General features: G+C 36.5%; 1 protein-coding gene across 1 annotated transcript; it reads left to right on the forward strand.

The window, feature by feature from the left end:
- The first annotated feature begins 9,702 nt into the window (after positions 1-9,702).
- Positions 9,703-14,772, forward strand: LOC132276071 (uncharacterized). The gene is made up of 3 exons (XM_059777326.1): positions 9,703-9,964; positions 12,923-13,089; positions 14,296-14,772. The coding sequence occupies exons 1-3, from the start codon at positions 9,703-9,705 to the stop codon at positions 14,770-14,772; spliced, it is 906 nt and encodes a 301-aa protein (XP_059633309.1).
- The last annotated feature ends 416 nt before the right edge of the window (positions 14,773-15,188 follow it).

Genomic DNA, 15,188 nt, shown 5'->3' on the forward strand with positions numbered 1-15,188 from the left:
ACCATTCCTGGTATGTCACCGTCCCATACCGGTGCATACAATCCAATCCATCCAGCAGTTGATAGAATAAAGACAAATTATATCTATCACTAATCCATATAATTGACAATTGATAATAAAACATTAAGTACAAACATCAATTGTTCCAAATTAAGCATGATAAAAAGATTGTTAGTTAACAGGCTTAATCCATACTAATCGGCAATGTCCAATAATTGATACAACAGGTTATATATGTAAACCAATTATTTCAAAACAACCATAACAGAACATGGACGTTCACAGGCTTATTTTTATAACACTGGAATGTAATTTCAAAACAAATCATCCATGAGAATTGTTATCGTAAAAGTAAGCAATATAAAATCCTTTCTTTCCGGAAATTGTAAACCAATTATGTTCCAAATAAGCATACTATATTATATATATCCACATGCTTATTTTTATAACACTGGGATAGATTTAACTGTAAATTTTATTACTAAGAATTTATATCCTAAACTTTAAGCAATTCGAAATCCTTCCATCCAGAAAAATAAATTGATTTACTTAGCCTTTGCTTACTGTTGCATTAAACAAAGTCGCTCTATTGTTACATAAATCTTCTTTCAAGGATTTTAATCAAGCTTAGACCACCTCTAAACACTTCAATATAGCTTCCAACAGAAACTGAAAATTCCAAAATCCAAGTTCTGTAGCCCACACAGTCGTAGAAAATCTGAAAAATGCACACCCGAGTAAGAGCCTGCTCTACCCAAAAGTGGAGCCTGCTCTTCCCATCTTGGAGCTGGCTCTCCTAACCTTGGAGGTGGCTCCAAGACCCCTAGAGCCGGCTCCATGAATTCATGGAGCCTGTTCCTTGTCCGGCAGAGGCTGCTCTTTGAAAACTTGAGCCGTCTCTCCTCTGTTCTTCATCGTTTTCAACTCCGGTGAGTTTTTGATAAACTATCTGCAATTCCTAAGGTTCTTAAGTGTTTTAAATTAAGTTCCAACATGTTCCAAAATCCATTTAATCCTTTGTTCAGTTAAAACATGAGTTTGCAAAAAAGGATATAATACGCGTAATTTAATTATGCATGAACATCAACTGTTTTAGCCACTAAGTCCTACAACCTAACTTAATTCCAATGCTTCCCAACATGTTATAGAACCAATTAAATTCATAATTCATCAATTTACATGAATCAAAATAGAAACTACGCAAAGACAAATTTAAAACAAATAACACCACTTGTAAACACATCCAGTTTTTAAAACAAAAGAGACATGAAAAATTTAGTTTAATTTCAATCTTTATTGTTTCCCTGGAGTTATATTAGACATGCAAAGAACACGAGGCAAAGGGAAGGAGTTAGGATTAGAACTTGCCTTCAGGTCTCAATCCGAAACCTACGCCGTTGTCTTCCTAAATTCTCCGACGAAGTTCTGTTTTCCCCTTTCTATTTTCTCCCAGAATCCTCCAACCTTCTCTCTGCCTTTACTATATTGTGAATAGGGTTTCTAAAACCCTAGGCAGACCCTAAAGATGTATTTATAGGCAAAAACAAAAACCTAAGTCCACTTAAAACCCTAGGCCAAAAACTAGTTAAAACCTCATTTAATCCTAGCCGGCCCATAGGTGATATAACTGAATAAAACCCTAAATTTGACATTATAATTTAACAAACACTAATTTAATTTAATTAACTAATTTAACTAAACTAATTAACCAGTTAAACAATTAAAACAAGTAAGACAATTAAAGAAAATTAAAAAATAGCTAAATAAACAAGTAAACAAAAATTAAACAACTCAATTAAATAAATCAAACAAAACAAAACAATTAATACAACCAGGCAACCATAGCAAATAAGCACGTAAAATGACACATTATTAAATAAAATGTAATTAAATAATTAAATTAAATTCCAGGAATATCCTTTTAAAATTAGGGGTATTACATTACACCACCGTTAATGCAACTATTAATTATAGGTCTAGAATTATGGACATCTCTTTTGGCAACATGATGGTTAAGCTTAATGTGTTCAATGCAAGTCAACATGCTATTGATGAAGATGAGTGTTTCCTTGTTGATGTTTTGGAAGAGCTCGTGGAAGAGCCTTATCATTTAATGTTTTCAAAGAACCCTCTTGAGGAGAATCTTTCCTCTATTCTTTCCAAGGACACCTCTTGAGGGGTGTCTTTTAGAAATGTATGGCAATTGTGGTTTTAACAATGAAGGATCCATAAGCGAAGTAAATGCTTTGATGGACTTCGTGGCCACCTTGGACTTTCTGCTATGGAAAAATCTAAAAGAACCTCTTCCTTCACTGTCTAGCATTCCACCGATTCCATCCCTCATCTCTCCACCCACTCTTGAGTTTAAGGCACTTCCTTCTAATCTCAAGTATGCCTTCGTAGGCCTAAAAGAGACTCTTCTGGTCATTATTTCTTTAAACCTTGAAGATGACCAAGAGAATGATCTTCTAGAAGTGCTTAAAGAGAATAAGGAAGCCATTGGATGGAGTGTGGCTAACCTAAAGAGAATTGACCTTTCCGTATGTATACATCGCATTCATATGGAGGAGAATGAGAAAACCTTTAGAGATGCTCAAAGGAGATTGAACCCAAGGAAATGGTCAAAAAGGAGGTAGTGTAGCTATTAGATGCGGGGATCATTGACCCTATCTCCGATAGCAAGTGGGTAAGTCCAACATAAGTAGTTCCCAAAAAGTCGGGAATTACGGTTGTGGAGAATGCTAAAGGTGATCTCATTTCCAAACGTACCGCCACTTCATGGTGTGTATGCATTGAATACTGAAAATTGAATTCCGCCACTAAGAAAGATCACTTTCCCTTACCCTTTATCGATAAAATCTTGGAAAGATTGGCAGGGCAAAAGTATTATCGCTTCCCAGATGGCTATTCAGGGTACAACCAAGTGGCCCTAGACCCGTTTGACTAAGAGAAAACCACCTTTACTTGTCCCTTTGGCACATTTGCTTACTGACGGATGCCATTTAGTTTGTGCAATGCTCGTGCCACATTCCAAAGGTGTATGATGTCAATATTTTTGGACATGGTGGAAAAATATTTAGAAGTCTTCATGGATGACTTCTTGGTCTTTGGGTCATCATTTGATTCGTGCTTCCAAAATCTTTCACTTGTGTTTAAAAGATGTCGTAAGACAAACTTCGGGTTAAGTTGGGAAAAGAGCCATTTCATGGTTCAAGAGGGGATAGTGTTAGGTCATGTCATATCTCAAAGGGGAATCGAAGTTGATAAAGTGAAAGTAGAGCTTATTTCCAAATTACCTCTACCTTCTACGGTGAGAGAAATCTGCTCCTTTTTAGGTCATGTAGGCTTTTATTGTCGTTTCATCAAAGATTTTAGCAAAATTGCTAGACCTTTGTATAATCTTCTCACCAAGGAGACACCGTTTGTCTTTAATTAAACATGCCTAGATATTTTTCATCAACTTTGCACTCTTCTATTATCCGCCCCCATCATGCAACCTGCAAATTGGTCACTACCATTTGAGATTATGTGTGATGCTTTCGAATTTGCATGGGTGTCGTCTTGGGGTAAAGGGTGGGTAAGTGTGATACCCCCGGATCTCCGGATGCAGGTTGGCCAGGCCCACGCCCGATTACCCGAGGATATCAAACCAATTAGTAGTTAACGAACACAGAATACAATTAAGAAAACAGGAATAAATAAATTACGGAAAAGAAACTACAATGATAATCCAAAAACTGAAACCTCAGAATAAAATTTTATTGATAAATAAAACTATTCTGTTACAACTGATCCTTCACGAATACAAATCGTTCTCCAAATTATACAACTCGGGAATCCATCTAGTGGACCCTTAAAATATCCCATTGAACTCAAATGACTGGAAAAAAAACCAAAGCCTAAAATATGAAACAAAATCCTACAGCATCGGTGGAGTGAATGCCTGTATCTGCTCAGCACGATCCAGCTCTAAGATTGGAACTAATGAACACCTGTAAAAATAAGAGTGGGTCAGGCCCACATGCAAATTCTTCTCTAACTGCAATCCAAACAGTGACCCGATACGCAGATACACCCTAAATATCTCAACAATAGCTATCTAGTCCATACACATATATATATATATCCACACTAAGGGACATTCACTGAACTAAAATAGGGGTCTCAACCTGAATAGAAGGTAACATGCGAAAACGCACCCAAAGGTGGGCATGAGTACCTAGACCTAACAGGGTACACCTCAACCTACTATAGCCAGCTACGCATCCACTACATATACGCACCCTAACCAACGAGTCTGAGACTCAAGCTCATCTCATGGTACGATAACCATATATTTAAAATCCGTTCATATCCATCCATAAGAAATCCAATAAGTCGTTCAGTTTATTCAGCCGCACAGACTTACATAAGAGATCTAGTCGTTCAGCTTATTCAACTACACAGACTTAAATATAAGGAGAATTATGTTTTTATAATTCATACCCTTATTCCAAAATAGGTAGGACTGAGTATTTTGAATCAGTCTGTCCTTAGTATGACACCGTCCCATACCAGTGCATACAATCCACAAAATCCATATAATTGATAAAACAGATAAAACTATTCACCAATTAAAATCCATAAGGTAGGAATTAGCATTTTGAGCTAAACCATACCTAGTATGCCACCGTCCCATACCGGTGCATACAATTCTCCATATCCATATAAATTACAACATATAAATACTAAGCACGTAATTTACAGTCCAAACCCAAATATCCATATCCTTGCAGAAAAGTGTTTTAAGTTTCAGCAATTTAAAATCCAAAACCATGTAAATTACAACATATAAATACATGTTAGTAATTTACAATCCGAAATCGTTCCAAACAATTGCAGAAGAATATTTATTATTTCAGCAATTTAAATCCAAAAGTTAAACCATGTATTATTTAACGGTTCATCAACAAGCATCCAAAGCATGAATAATTTTTTTTTAATAAATCAACTATTCTATCATGCATTCAAATAAGATTTAAAATCATAATATTATCCAAGAATTTGTTAAAAATTAATTCTAGCAATTCAGTTCCTTTTATTCGTCAATAGCAAGCTAGGTTGCATACTTGTATATTGTTTTGTTGTTTAAGCACCCAGCCACAAACTATGCTACGAGTCCAATTTATTAATTAAAAGACTCCCTCACGCATCTAAAATTTAATTTAGAATATATATAACACCTTAAATTGTCAAATTAAAATTAAACAATTTATTTCCTTCCAGCCATTAACCGTACGCAAAATTGTTAATTAGCGCACTGTTAATTCCATTATTACAACGAGGGTAGTTTATGCAATTTAAGATCTTAATTACATGTTAAATTAATTATTTAAACGCCCATTAAAGCTCTAGAATTTTTCAAGAACCCCAAGTGCCTAAACAGTAGCAAAAAGTTCGTAAAAACATTAACTGAATGTGCAAAATGAAGGGAGCCTGCTCTAATCCTAAAAAAGCAGGCTCTTTTAGAGGTAGAGCAGCCTCTTTTAAAGGTAGAGCCTGCTCTACTTCCTCTAGAGCAGGCTCTACTCATGGGGGGGGGGGGGGGGGGGGCGGCTCCTCCCTCCATGGAGCCGTCTCTCTTCCCCTATGAGCCTCAGTTCAGTTACTTCTCCGTTTCCGACCGTTCTGCTTCTTCTCCGGCCTTTTTCCACCATTCAATTGATTTCAAAAACTGATCCTAAAGGTCTTATTAATACCAAAGAGCATCCCAATAATTTGAAAACAATAATTAAAATCAACTAGAGAAATTAAATTCGCTACCGAATTAACATGTGTTAAGAACAAAACTAAAACTATTTTTCAACAACAATTCTAATGAACTTAGGAGCCTTATCAAATTTAATTAATTCAAGGTCTTAATAACACCCAAAATCAACCTTCTAATCCTTCTGTGAAACCCCAGAATCAACAGAAACATTCCCATGCTCCAAAGTAACAAACAGTTCGTAGAAAAGTTTACAGAATATTCACTATTGAAGAGAGCCTGCTCTAAGTTTTAAAGAGAAGGCTCTTTTGAGCCTGGAGCCGGCTCTATAGGTCTTAGAGCCGGCTCTCAAAGGAGGTGGGAGCCGGCTCAGTTCGTAGAAAAGTTTACAGAATATTCACTATTGAAGAGAGCCTGCTCTAAGTTTTAAAGAGAAGGCTCTTTTGAGCCTGGAGCCGGCTCTATAGGTCTTAGAGTCAGCTCTTTAAGTGTGGGAGCCGGCTCCCACATCCATGGAGCCGGCTCTCACCTCCTTTGAGAGCCTCCGTCCCCGTTCTGCTCCGTTTCAGCCTATCTGCTCCACCTCCGGTCATTCCAGTTCCTCTGTTTCTCTTAAATACTGAACTTACTAGTCTTATAAATACCTAGTATCATTCCAATGGCCTATCTACAGTAGTTGGAAACAATTACAGAGGCTAAAATAGCAACTAACTTAATATACTTTAAGAACAGAATGCTGAAACGAAAGCATGCATAAATTTTGTTTTACAGAATTGATATCAACACCTACAGATCATTGATATAACATGTACTAAACATATACTTTCCAATTAACGTTCAATTAAACCCTAGAGACTATCTAGGTGCACAGAACACAAGCCAAAGGGAAGGAGAAAGAGAAGAACTTGCCTGCAGTTTTGGTCTCAAAACTTTGTCGCCGTCTTCCTAATTTCCGGTAAACATTGACCACCTTCAAGCCTCCCATGGTTTTGTTTTAAATCACCATAACTCTCCCTTGGTCCTCTTTGATTTCCTCCTTGACAATCCTTACAATGCTCTGTTCCTCTACCCTCTGTTTTTACAGAACAACTATACGTGTATGCTATGTGATATATCGTAAACCCTAAGCTTAAAGCATAATGGTATATTTATAGGCTTAATACCAAAACCCTAATCCTTGTCATAATAGAGACAGAGCCCTAAACTTAATCTTAGTCGGCCCATAATAAAGCCTATGATTAAATTCTATGTCGGCTACACCAGATGACGTCCCAAAACTTGTAAGTAAAAATAACTTAATATATTTAAAAACTCACGTAGTTTAATTCACATAAGAATTCCAATAAGTCAATAAATACAAACAAACAATTTCAATTAAATCACTATAATGCAATTAATTCAATTAATGAAAATAATTCAAATAATAAACACAAATAAATAATTTGACACACAAACACTTAGCCACAAAATAAATAAATAAAATAAAATAAAAATGCACATAAAATAACATTTAAATTCCAATTTTTATCCCTTTTAAATTAGGGGTATTATAGTAAGCTTCTATGTGCCATATACTATGCAAGTAAAACTTTCTTAGGAGCTTAATTTAATTACTCCATAGTTGAGAAGGAGTTACTTGCCGTAGTGTATGCCCTTGATAAATTTTGGTCATATCTTTTTAGATCAAAGGTTATTGTGCTTTTCGATCATACTATTCTAAGGCATCTCTTGTTGAAAAAGGAAACCAAACCGTGCTTAATAAGATGGATTTTATTCCTCCAAGAATTTGACTTTGAAATCAAGGACAAAAAAGGCTCCGACAATGTCGTTGCCGACCACCTCTCAAGGTTGATGACTGAATCTTCCCCAAATCTTCCTATTCATGATTCTTTTTTGGATGAACAACTCTTTCACATTTCCAATGGAAAATTGCCTTGGTTTGCCGACATTGTGAATTACCTTGCAATTGGCAAACTTCCCACCGATTGTTCAAAACAAGAAAAGGACCGATTCTTTGCTAACATTCGAAAGTACTATTGGGAGGATCCAATCTTGTTTCGTTATTACCCGAATCAAATCATAAGAAGATGTGTGCCAGAAAGTGAGATTCTGAACGTTCTTGTGTTTTGTGATAAGTGCTCAAATGTTGCACATTTTAGCACTTAAGCTATAGTATTTAAGTCCATTCATCTATCTTACTTTCTCGTTTTAGTTCTAATCATTATTTTTGTTTATTTCATGTCAATAAGGTTCAAATGGGCTAAAAATAGCCTATTAAGCCCTCTTTGGAGTCAAGAAGAAAATTCGAAAAAAGTCTAAAAATTTTCCCTGGAGCAACTTTGATCGATCGAAGATTCATCCATAATCGATTGAAGGTTGGTGATCCTTCGAAGCCACGTCAACAAAGGGATAAGACTGCCACTTCATCGTTTGACCAAGTTCCCAATCAATCGAAGATTTTAGTGATTGATTGCAGTGCCACGTCAATGCCATCTAAATAGATAAGGTTGCCAGTTGTCAAGATAAGCGTGCCACGTCATTCACGATTAATCAAAGATAATCTCGATCCATCGAAGACCCTTTCAATCGATTGAAAGCCTGCTGGCAGTGAGCTATCTAATTCCTGAGCGAGCCCAAATTCCACCTAACTTTTATAGGGTTCCACTTTTTATTCCAATTTTAGCTACACTTTTACATAGTTTTAGACATAGTTTCTCTCTCTAGATTAGGGTTTTTGGAGCAAAAGAAGAGGCAAGATAGGAGCAAGAAAATGAACTCAACTATGAAGATAGCCTTTGAGAGTTGCAAGACAACATCCATGAGTGGCTAGATCCTCCTCTTGGGGCTTGGAAAAGTCCCTAGGCTTGCCTTTTAAACTCTAGTTCTTTGACCTATTTGGGGATTTTTGTTGTAAATAATGAATTAACCTTGTGATTTAATAAATCTTATGATTTAAATGATTCAATTCTTCCAATTAACCTTCTAATTTTATTTACATGTCTATGTGTGATAAAATGGATGGTTATGTCTCTACATTATATTCTCTAAATTTGATGCATGTCTTTGTGTGTTGGAGTTATGAATCCAATGATGGTCACACATAGTGCTTATTGGTAACATTTGTGATTGATTTAATATGTTATACTTATGCTTGATGGATTATTCTACAACCTTAGTTAATTAGTTTAATTTGGTTGTCATTAGTGTAATTATAATGTAATTGCATTTAAATTCGTAGATAGGTAGACAATCCATACTTATACTTGATGATTCATGCTTGTTGTCATATAATGTACATTTCTCTAGATTGTTGTGTGTTACAATTGTGGGTTTATTGAATGGTTAATGTCTTCACTTGATGGGTTGTGCTACACATTAGTCTAAGTAGACAATTTACACTTGTTTAGTCATCCATGCCCATTGTTTTAATTGTTAGTACACACTTGGTTTACAACATTTAATTCCCCTAAATTTGTCAAAGACTAGTGGTTTAAAAGAAGAGCTTAGCAGAAATTCCAATGCCCTAAGACTTCTCTCTTTTTCTCTCACCTTAATCAATTTTAGCTTGTTTACATTGCATGTTTTCAATCCAATTGTAGTTTAATTAAACCAACCAACCCTCTCTTTGATCATTCGACCTACTAATCTGAATTTGATTCCAAAATATGCTTACGGTCTCTTGGAACGATCCCTACTCTCCATGCTACATTATTATTATTATTATTAGTAGTAGTAGTAGTGGTTTTATAAATTTAAATTTGACTAAAGGCTTCTTGAACCACACTCTCTTAGTTTGACATAGCAAGTAACACATGTCGTTTTGTCGTACACTTGCATGTGGTGGGCATTTTAGTGCAAAGAAGACTGCCTTGAAGGTTCTTTAAAGTGGCCTCTTTTGGCCCACTATCCATCGAGATGCCTACAAATTTTGCAAGGTGTGTGTCCGGTGCCAAAAAATGGGATCAATGTCAAAAAGAGACGTGATGCCCTTAAATCCGGTCTTTGTTGTGGAAATCTTTGATGTTTGGGGCATTGACTTCATGGAACCATTCCCAATGTCTTATGGCTTCCAATATATCCTCTTTGCCATCGATTATGTTTCCAAGTGGGTTAAGGCTTGTGCTACCAAAATGAATGAGCATTCTGCAGTAATTGCAGTTGTCAAATCAAACATCTTTACTTGTTTTGGTATACCAAGGGCAATCATTAGTGATAGAGGTAAACATTTTTGCAATCACTTCTTGAGGTAACTTTTCTTGAAGTATTCCGTCACTCATAAAGTTGCCACTCCCTACCATCCTCAAACAAGTGGGCAAGTTGAGGTTTTAAATTAGGAAATTAAGTAAATTCTAGAAAAAATGGTGAACCTGAACCGAAAGGATTGGTCAAGGAAGTTAAATGATGCTTTGGGCTTATCGAACGGCTTACAAGACTTCAATGGGCATGTCTTGTTATAGACTTGTTTATGGAAAGCCTTGTCATTTTCCGGTTGAGCTAGAACATAAGGCTTTGTGGGTAATCAAAAAGCTTAACCTTGATCTTGATAAGGCCGGTGAGAACCACTTACTCTAATTGAATAAGTTAGAGGAATTGAGAAATGATGCCTATGATAATGCTAAAATCTATAAGGCAAGGATAAAAGCTTTTCATGATAAATACATTGTAAAGAAGTACTTTAAGCCTGGGCAAAAGGCATGGCTCTTCAACTCTAGACTCAAATTCTTTCCCGGGAGTTACGCACTAAATGGGAGGGCCCTTATGAGATTATTTTCATTTCTCCTCATGGGCGGTTGAAATCGAGTGCTTGAAAGATGAGAGAATCCTTAAGGTGAATGGTCAAATATTGAAGCCCTATATTGAAGGGCAAGCTATTTAAAGAGATGTGGAAGCTGCCCTCTTAGTAGATACCATCTATCTTAAAGATTGAGAGCATTTCAATGTCGACTAGAGACATTAAACCTAGTTTCGTAGAGTTTTTAAACTCTAATCCCCCCCCCCCCCATTTCTTTTTATTTTTCATTCTTGCGTCGCCTAGATTGGTTCCATTGTGCATCATTAAAAAATTTCAGGTATTTAGTGCCTTTAAAAATTTCTGCCTTAGAAAGGATTCCAAAAATTTCAGCATTTAGTGTCTAGGCAGTAGCAATGCAATCGATTATAGAAACCTGCGATCGATCGTGATTTGCAGAGACCCATTTTGCCTGAAAAACAGCTCTCGGTACTTATCATTCGTGGGACTTTGCGATTGATCGCTAACCTTTGCGATTGATCACACTAGAACCATTCATCTTTTCTATCGTTCATAGGACTTCACAATTGATCGCAACTTGGAGCGATCGATCATCCTGGAAGCATCCTCTCCTCCATCGTTCGTAAAGTCTTACGATCGATCGCAGAATATTGCGATCGATCATCCTAAGCGTAAAAAATTCCAAGTTCCAGGGGATCGTTCGTAAACCTGAACGAACAATCGTGTATAATTGTGATCGATTGTGGGTTTTTCTTCAAAAAAATAAATAAATAAATAAATTCATTTCATTTTATTTTCTTACATTTTATATTCCTGCATTTCATTTCTTGCAATTTATTCTTTTTGTGTTTTAATTACTTGTGCATACATCCTTTGCCAATATATATATATGTTGACATGATCTCATATCTCTTTTTCATCTTGTTTTATATTGCCTTAGAGTGTATGATTTGCTCTCTTTATCCCATTGTGATATTTGATGTGAGTTTGCTAGTGTGGTTATTTAAATACGTTTTTGATTCCAAGTTTGGGGGAGACATCTTTAATTGGATCATTGCCGGGCTTCATAGGCTTTTGACACCATGGTATACTCTTTCTATCTTTTCTATTGTTCTCATTGCTTATTGAGGACAATGTGCGGTTTAAGTTTGGGGCAAGATGGCTTTGTTGCATTCTACTTAAAGTTTTGAGTTTTAATTGCATGATTGAGATTTGAGATCCATTTTAGCGATGATTTTGATCTTTTGAGGCTTATGTTCCATTGAATTGAAAATTTTCTTGACTTGAAAGTTCAATACTCATTGTATGCCTTTGGATGCCATTTAGGAGCAAATTTTTCAAAAGGTTGATTTCATGCTTGCTTTTGTGGTCCACATCATCTTGTTTGTGAAAATGCTTTGAGATTCGACTCTAGAGTACTACATTTGCACAAGCGCACACTAGCATTCATTTGTGGGGTACATGCTCAGTTGATCATTGCTTTGGTTATATCCCAATTGAGTTAGTAGGCTTTGAAAGCTTTCGTTCTTGACAAGATGACCTTGTGTGCTAATAACAAACCCTTTTACCGAGTAGCCGGAATTCTCGCCTCATTAAGCATTGAATTCTCGCGCTGAAAAGTGAAAGGCCCTCACAATTGTTGAAAAAAAAAATAAAAAAATAAGAAGAAGCAAAAGCAAAGAAAAGTGAGCACTTCTCACCAAACGTGAGGAGTAGGAAAATGACATGATGAGAGTTGTTTTGATTTGTAGCCTAGTCGATTTGAGCTTGTAAGTCCTTAGAGGTGTCTTTACACCTAATGCCCTAAAGCCGTTCGGTTTGGGAGTCATTAACCTAACGCTCTTTCATGGATCTTCTAGAGAGCTTAAGAGATCACTACATTGCACCATACTATTATCTTTGATCCCATTTAAAAAAAAAAAAAAAAAAAAAATTGTTGGAAATAAATTGAATGAAAAGGTTCATTCTTTCTCATGATTATTGATACTTGATTTATATGCTAGTTTGAGACCGATTGTGCCTATTTCATTGATTTGCTAAGATAATAATATATTTGATGACTGGTTCACTCAAAAGGATGCTAGAGTTTTTTTTGATTTGCATGATTATCTTGCTTGATGTGTGGAGGACCATATTTGCTTGAAGGTTTGAAAAGCTACCTGGCCAACCTTCCAATGATGATGCCTCCAATCAAGAAATGGCCTTTAAGATTATACTTATCGGTACTGATGAATCCATTGGAACTCTTCTAGCTCAAAACAATGAATGGGGAAAGGAGTAAGCCATCTATTTTCTAAGAAGGGTGCTCACTCCAGTGGAATGTAGGAACACTTCTATTGAAAAGTTGTGTCTTTCCTTATATTATGCAGCTATGAAGTTGAGAAACTACATGTTGCCAGTAGCTGTATATATTATTTCTTAAACAGATTTGATTAAGTATATGCTCTCGAGGCCTTTGATTACTGGGCGGATTGGAAAGTGGTCATTGGCCTTGATGGAGTTTTCTTTCAAATATATTCCACAAAAGGCGGTTAAAGGAAGGGCAGTGGCAGAATTTCTAGCTGATCATCCTTCCAGCAAGATTAATTCCGAAGTATGTGATGAGGTGGATAATCTCTACCTTGACTATACACCTTAGACTCTCATGTTTGATGGGTCAAGCACCCATGATGGAGGAGGAGCTGGAATAGTCATCATTTCACCAAAAGGAAGAAAAACCACATTTTCTTTCTTCTTGGATTTCAAGTGTACAAACAACCAAGTTGAGTATGAGGCACTAATCATTGGGTTGGAAATCCTGCTAGAGCTAAAGGTGGAGAATGTCTAGATTATTGGAGATTTTAACTTGATACTTAGCCAACTTTCTGAAGAATATAGATGCTTCAACTGGCATTTGAGGCCTTTCCACTCTTTAGCCTTGGAATTACTTTGCCAGTTTGATGATTTCCAACATAAATATTGGCCAAGGCATTTGAACATGGAGGCTTATGATTTAGCACAACTAGCCTCCTGTGTGAAAGTCCTACCGGGTGTAGAAGAAACTTTAATCACAATCAAAAGAAAGACTCTCCCTTCTGTAGAATTACGGCATAAGATGGCTGGTCATTTCCAAACTGATGGGCTAGAAAGAATCAAACCTGCCAAGAAGACATGGGAGATTTTCAATGTTAATATAGACTGTTTAGACTTAGAAGATTGGAGAACACTAATTATCCATTTCTTGCAAGAGCCTAGTACCAATGTGGATAGGAGATCTCTTCAAAAAGAGTAAAGAAGATGGACTTTTGTTAAGATGCCTTAGTAAAAAAGAGTCCATGAGAGTAATGGCAGAATCACACCTTGGAATATGCGGAGCACACTAAGCTGGAATCAAGATAAGGTGGCTTCTTAGAAGGTACGGTTATTATTGGAAAGGCATATTAAAAGATTGCATAGAGTTTGCAAAAACCTGTATTGCATGTTAAGAACATGGCCCCCTCCAAAGAGTTCTAGCTATAAACATGCAGCCAATAGTGAAAATATGGCCATTCAGAGGGTGGGCTTTGGACTTCATTGGAAAGTTAAGGCCACCATCCACAGATGGCCACACTTATATGGTAGTTACAATATATTATTTCACAAAGTGGGTGGAGGCCATTCCATTAAAGACTTGTGAGTAATCAACAATTATTAATTTCATCAAGAAGCACATTATACATAGATTTGGAATTCTAGAGACTCTCACCAGAGATAGAAGCCTTTCTTTTATTGAAAGTGAGGTTATTGACTATTGTGCTGAATGTGCCATTCAAGTAATCAGTTCTACTCCATATTTTGCCCAAGCAAATGGACAGGCAGAAACTTCCAAAAAGTGATTCTCAACATCCTTGAAAAAATGATTGAGAATCATCCAAGGGAGTGGCATCACCTACTTTCTGAGGCCTTTTGGACTTACAGGAATTCAAAAAGATCAAGTACGGGTGTCACACCATATATGCTTATATGTGGACTTGATGCCGTTCTTCCAATGGAAATGACCATTAGGTCTGCAAGGGTGGCTTTCCAAAATAGGCTAACTCCAATAGATTACAACCATGCCATGTTGGTGGAACTAGAAGACCTTGATGAAGTCTGTCTTAATGCCATAGATCATATCATTGCTCAAAAGAAGAAAGTCATACGGGCATATAACAAGAAGGTTAAGGTAAAGACGTTTGTTGAAGGAGACTTGGTGTGGCAAGTCAAATTTCCACCTAGAATCAAAACTTTGGAATATGGAAAATGGACTCCTAATTAGGATGGTCCCTACTTGGTGGAATGAGTCCTTGGAAAAGGGGCTTATAAATTGATGGATATAGATGGAGGATCACACAAGCACCCTGTGAATGGTGTCTACTTGAAAGAGTATCACCCTTCTATCTATGAAGATTAGAAATCCACAGTCATTCAACCAGCCACATAATGCGGCTGGTATACTCCTTTCCAAGTGAACCAGAAAGTTGGAAAGGAGATTTATTGGCCATGCTATGGCCATTCTGGTAGCTAAGTAAAAATAGAGAAAAGATTCATTTCAAGAAGAGGCTAAGTACTTAGAAAGGTACATTAGCTAGAGTAATGAGGCGGACTTATCTATATTTTCAAGATCAGCTAATTTCCTAAGTATAGGAGACTTCAGTGAGAAAGTGGCTACACTGCATGGTCCAGGTTTTGTTC

The sequence above is a fragment of the Cornus florida genome, unplaced genomic scaffold, assembly GCF_030987335.1.
Source record: "Cornus florida cultivar Cherokee Brave unplaced genomic scaffold, ASM3098733v1 CherokeeBrave_3.0.0_Hap2_Chr10, whole genome shotgun sequence".
In the NCBI taxonomy this organism is placed as follows: domain Eukaryota; kingdom Viridiplantae; phylum Streptophyta; class Magnoliopsida; order Cornales; family Cornaceae; genus Cornus; species Cornus florida.

What these genes read in the sequence shown, in the direction of transcription:
- LOC132276071 (XM_059777326.1), top strand. Translation starts at nt 9,703, where the DNA reads ATGGGATCAATGTCAAAAAGAGACGTGATGCCCTTAAATCCGGTCTTT. An exon ending in GGCAATCATTAGTGATAGAG is followed by an intron (nt 9,965 to 12,922) that starts GTAAACATTTTT and finishes TTTCTTAAACAG; the next exon opens with ATTTGATTAAGTATATGCTC. An exon ending in CCAGCAAGATTAATTCCGAA is followed by an intron (nt 13,090 to 14,295) that starts GTATGTGATGAG and finishes TCAAGTAATCAG; the next exon opens with TTCTACTCCATATTTTGCCC.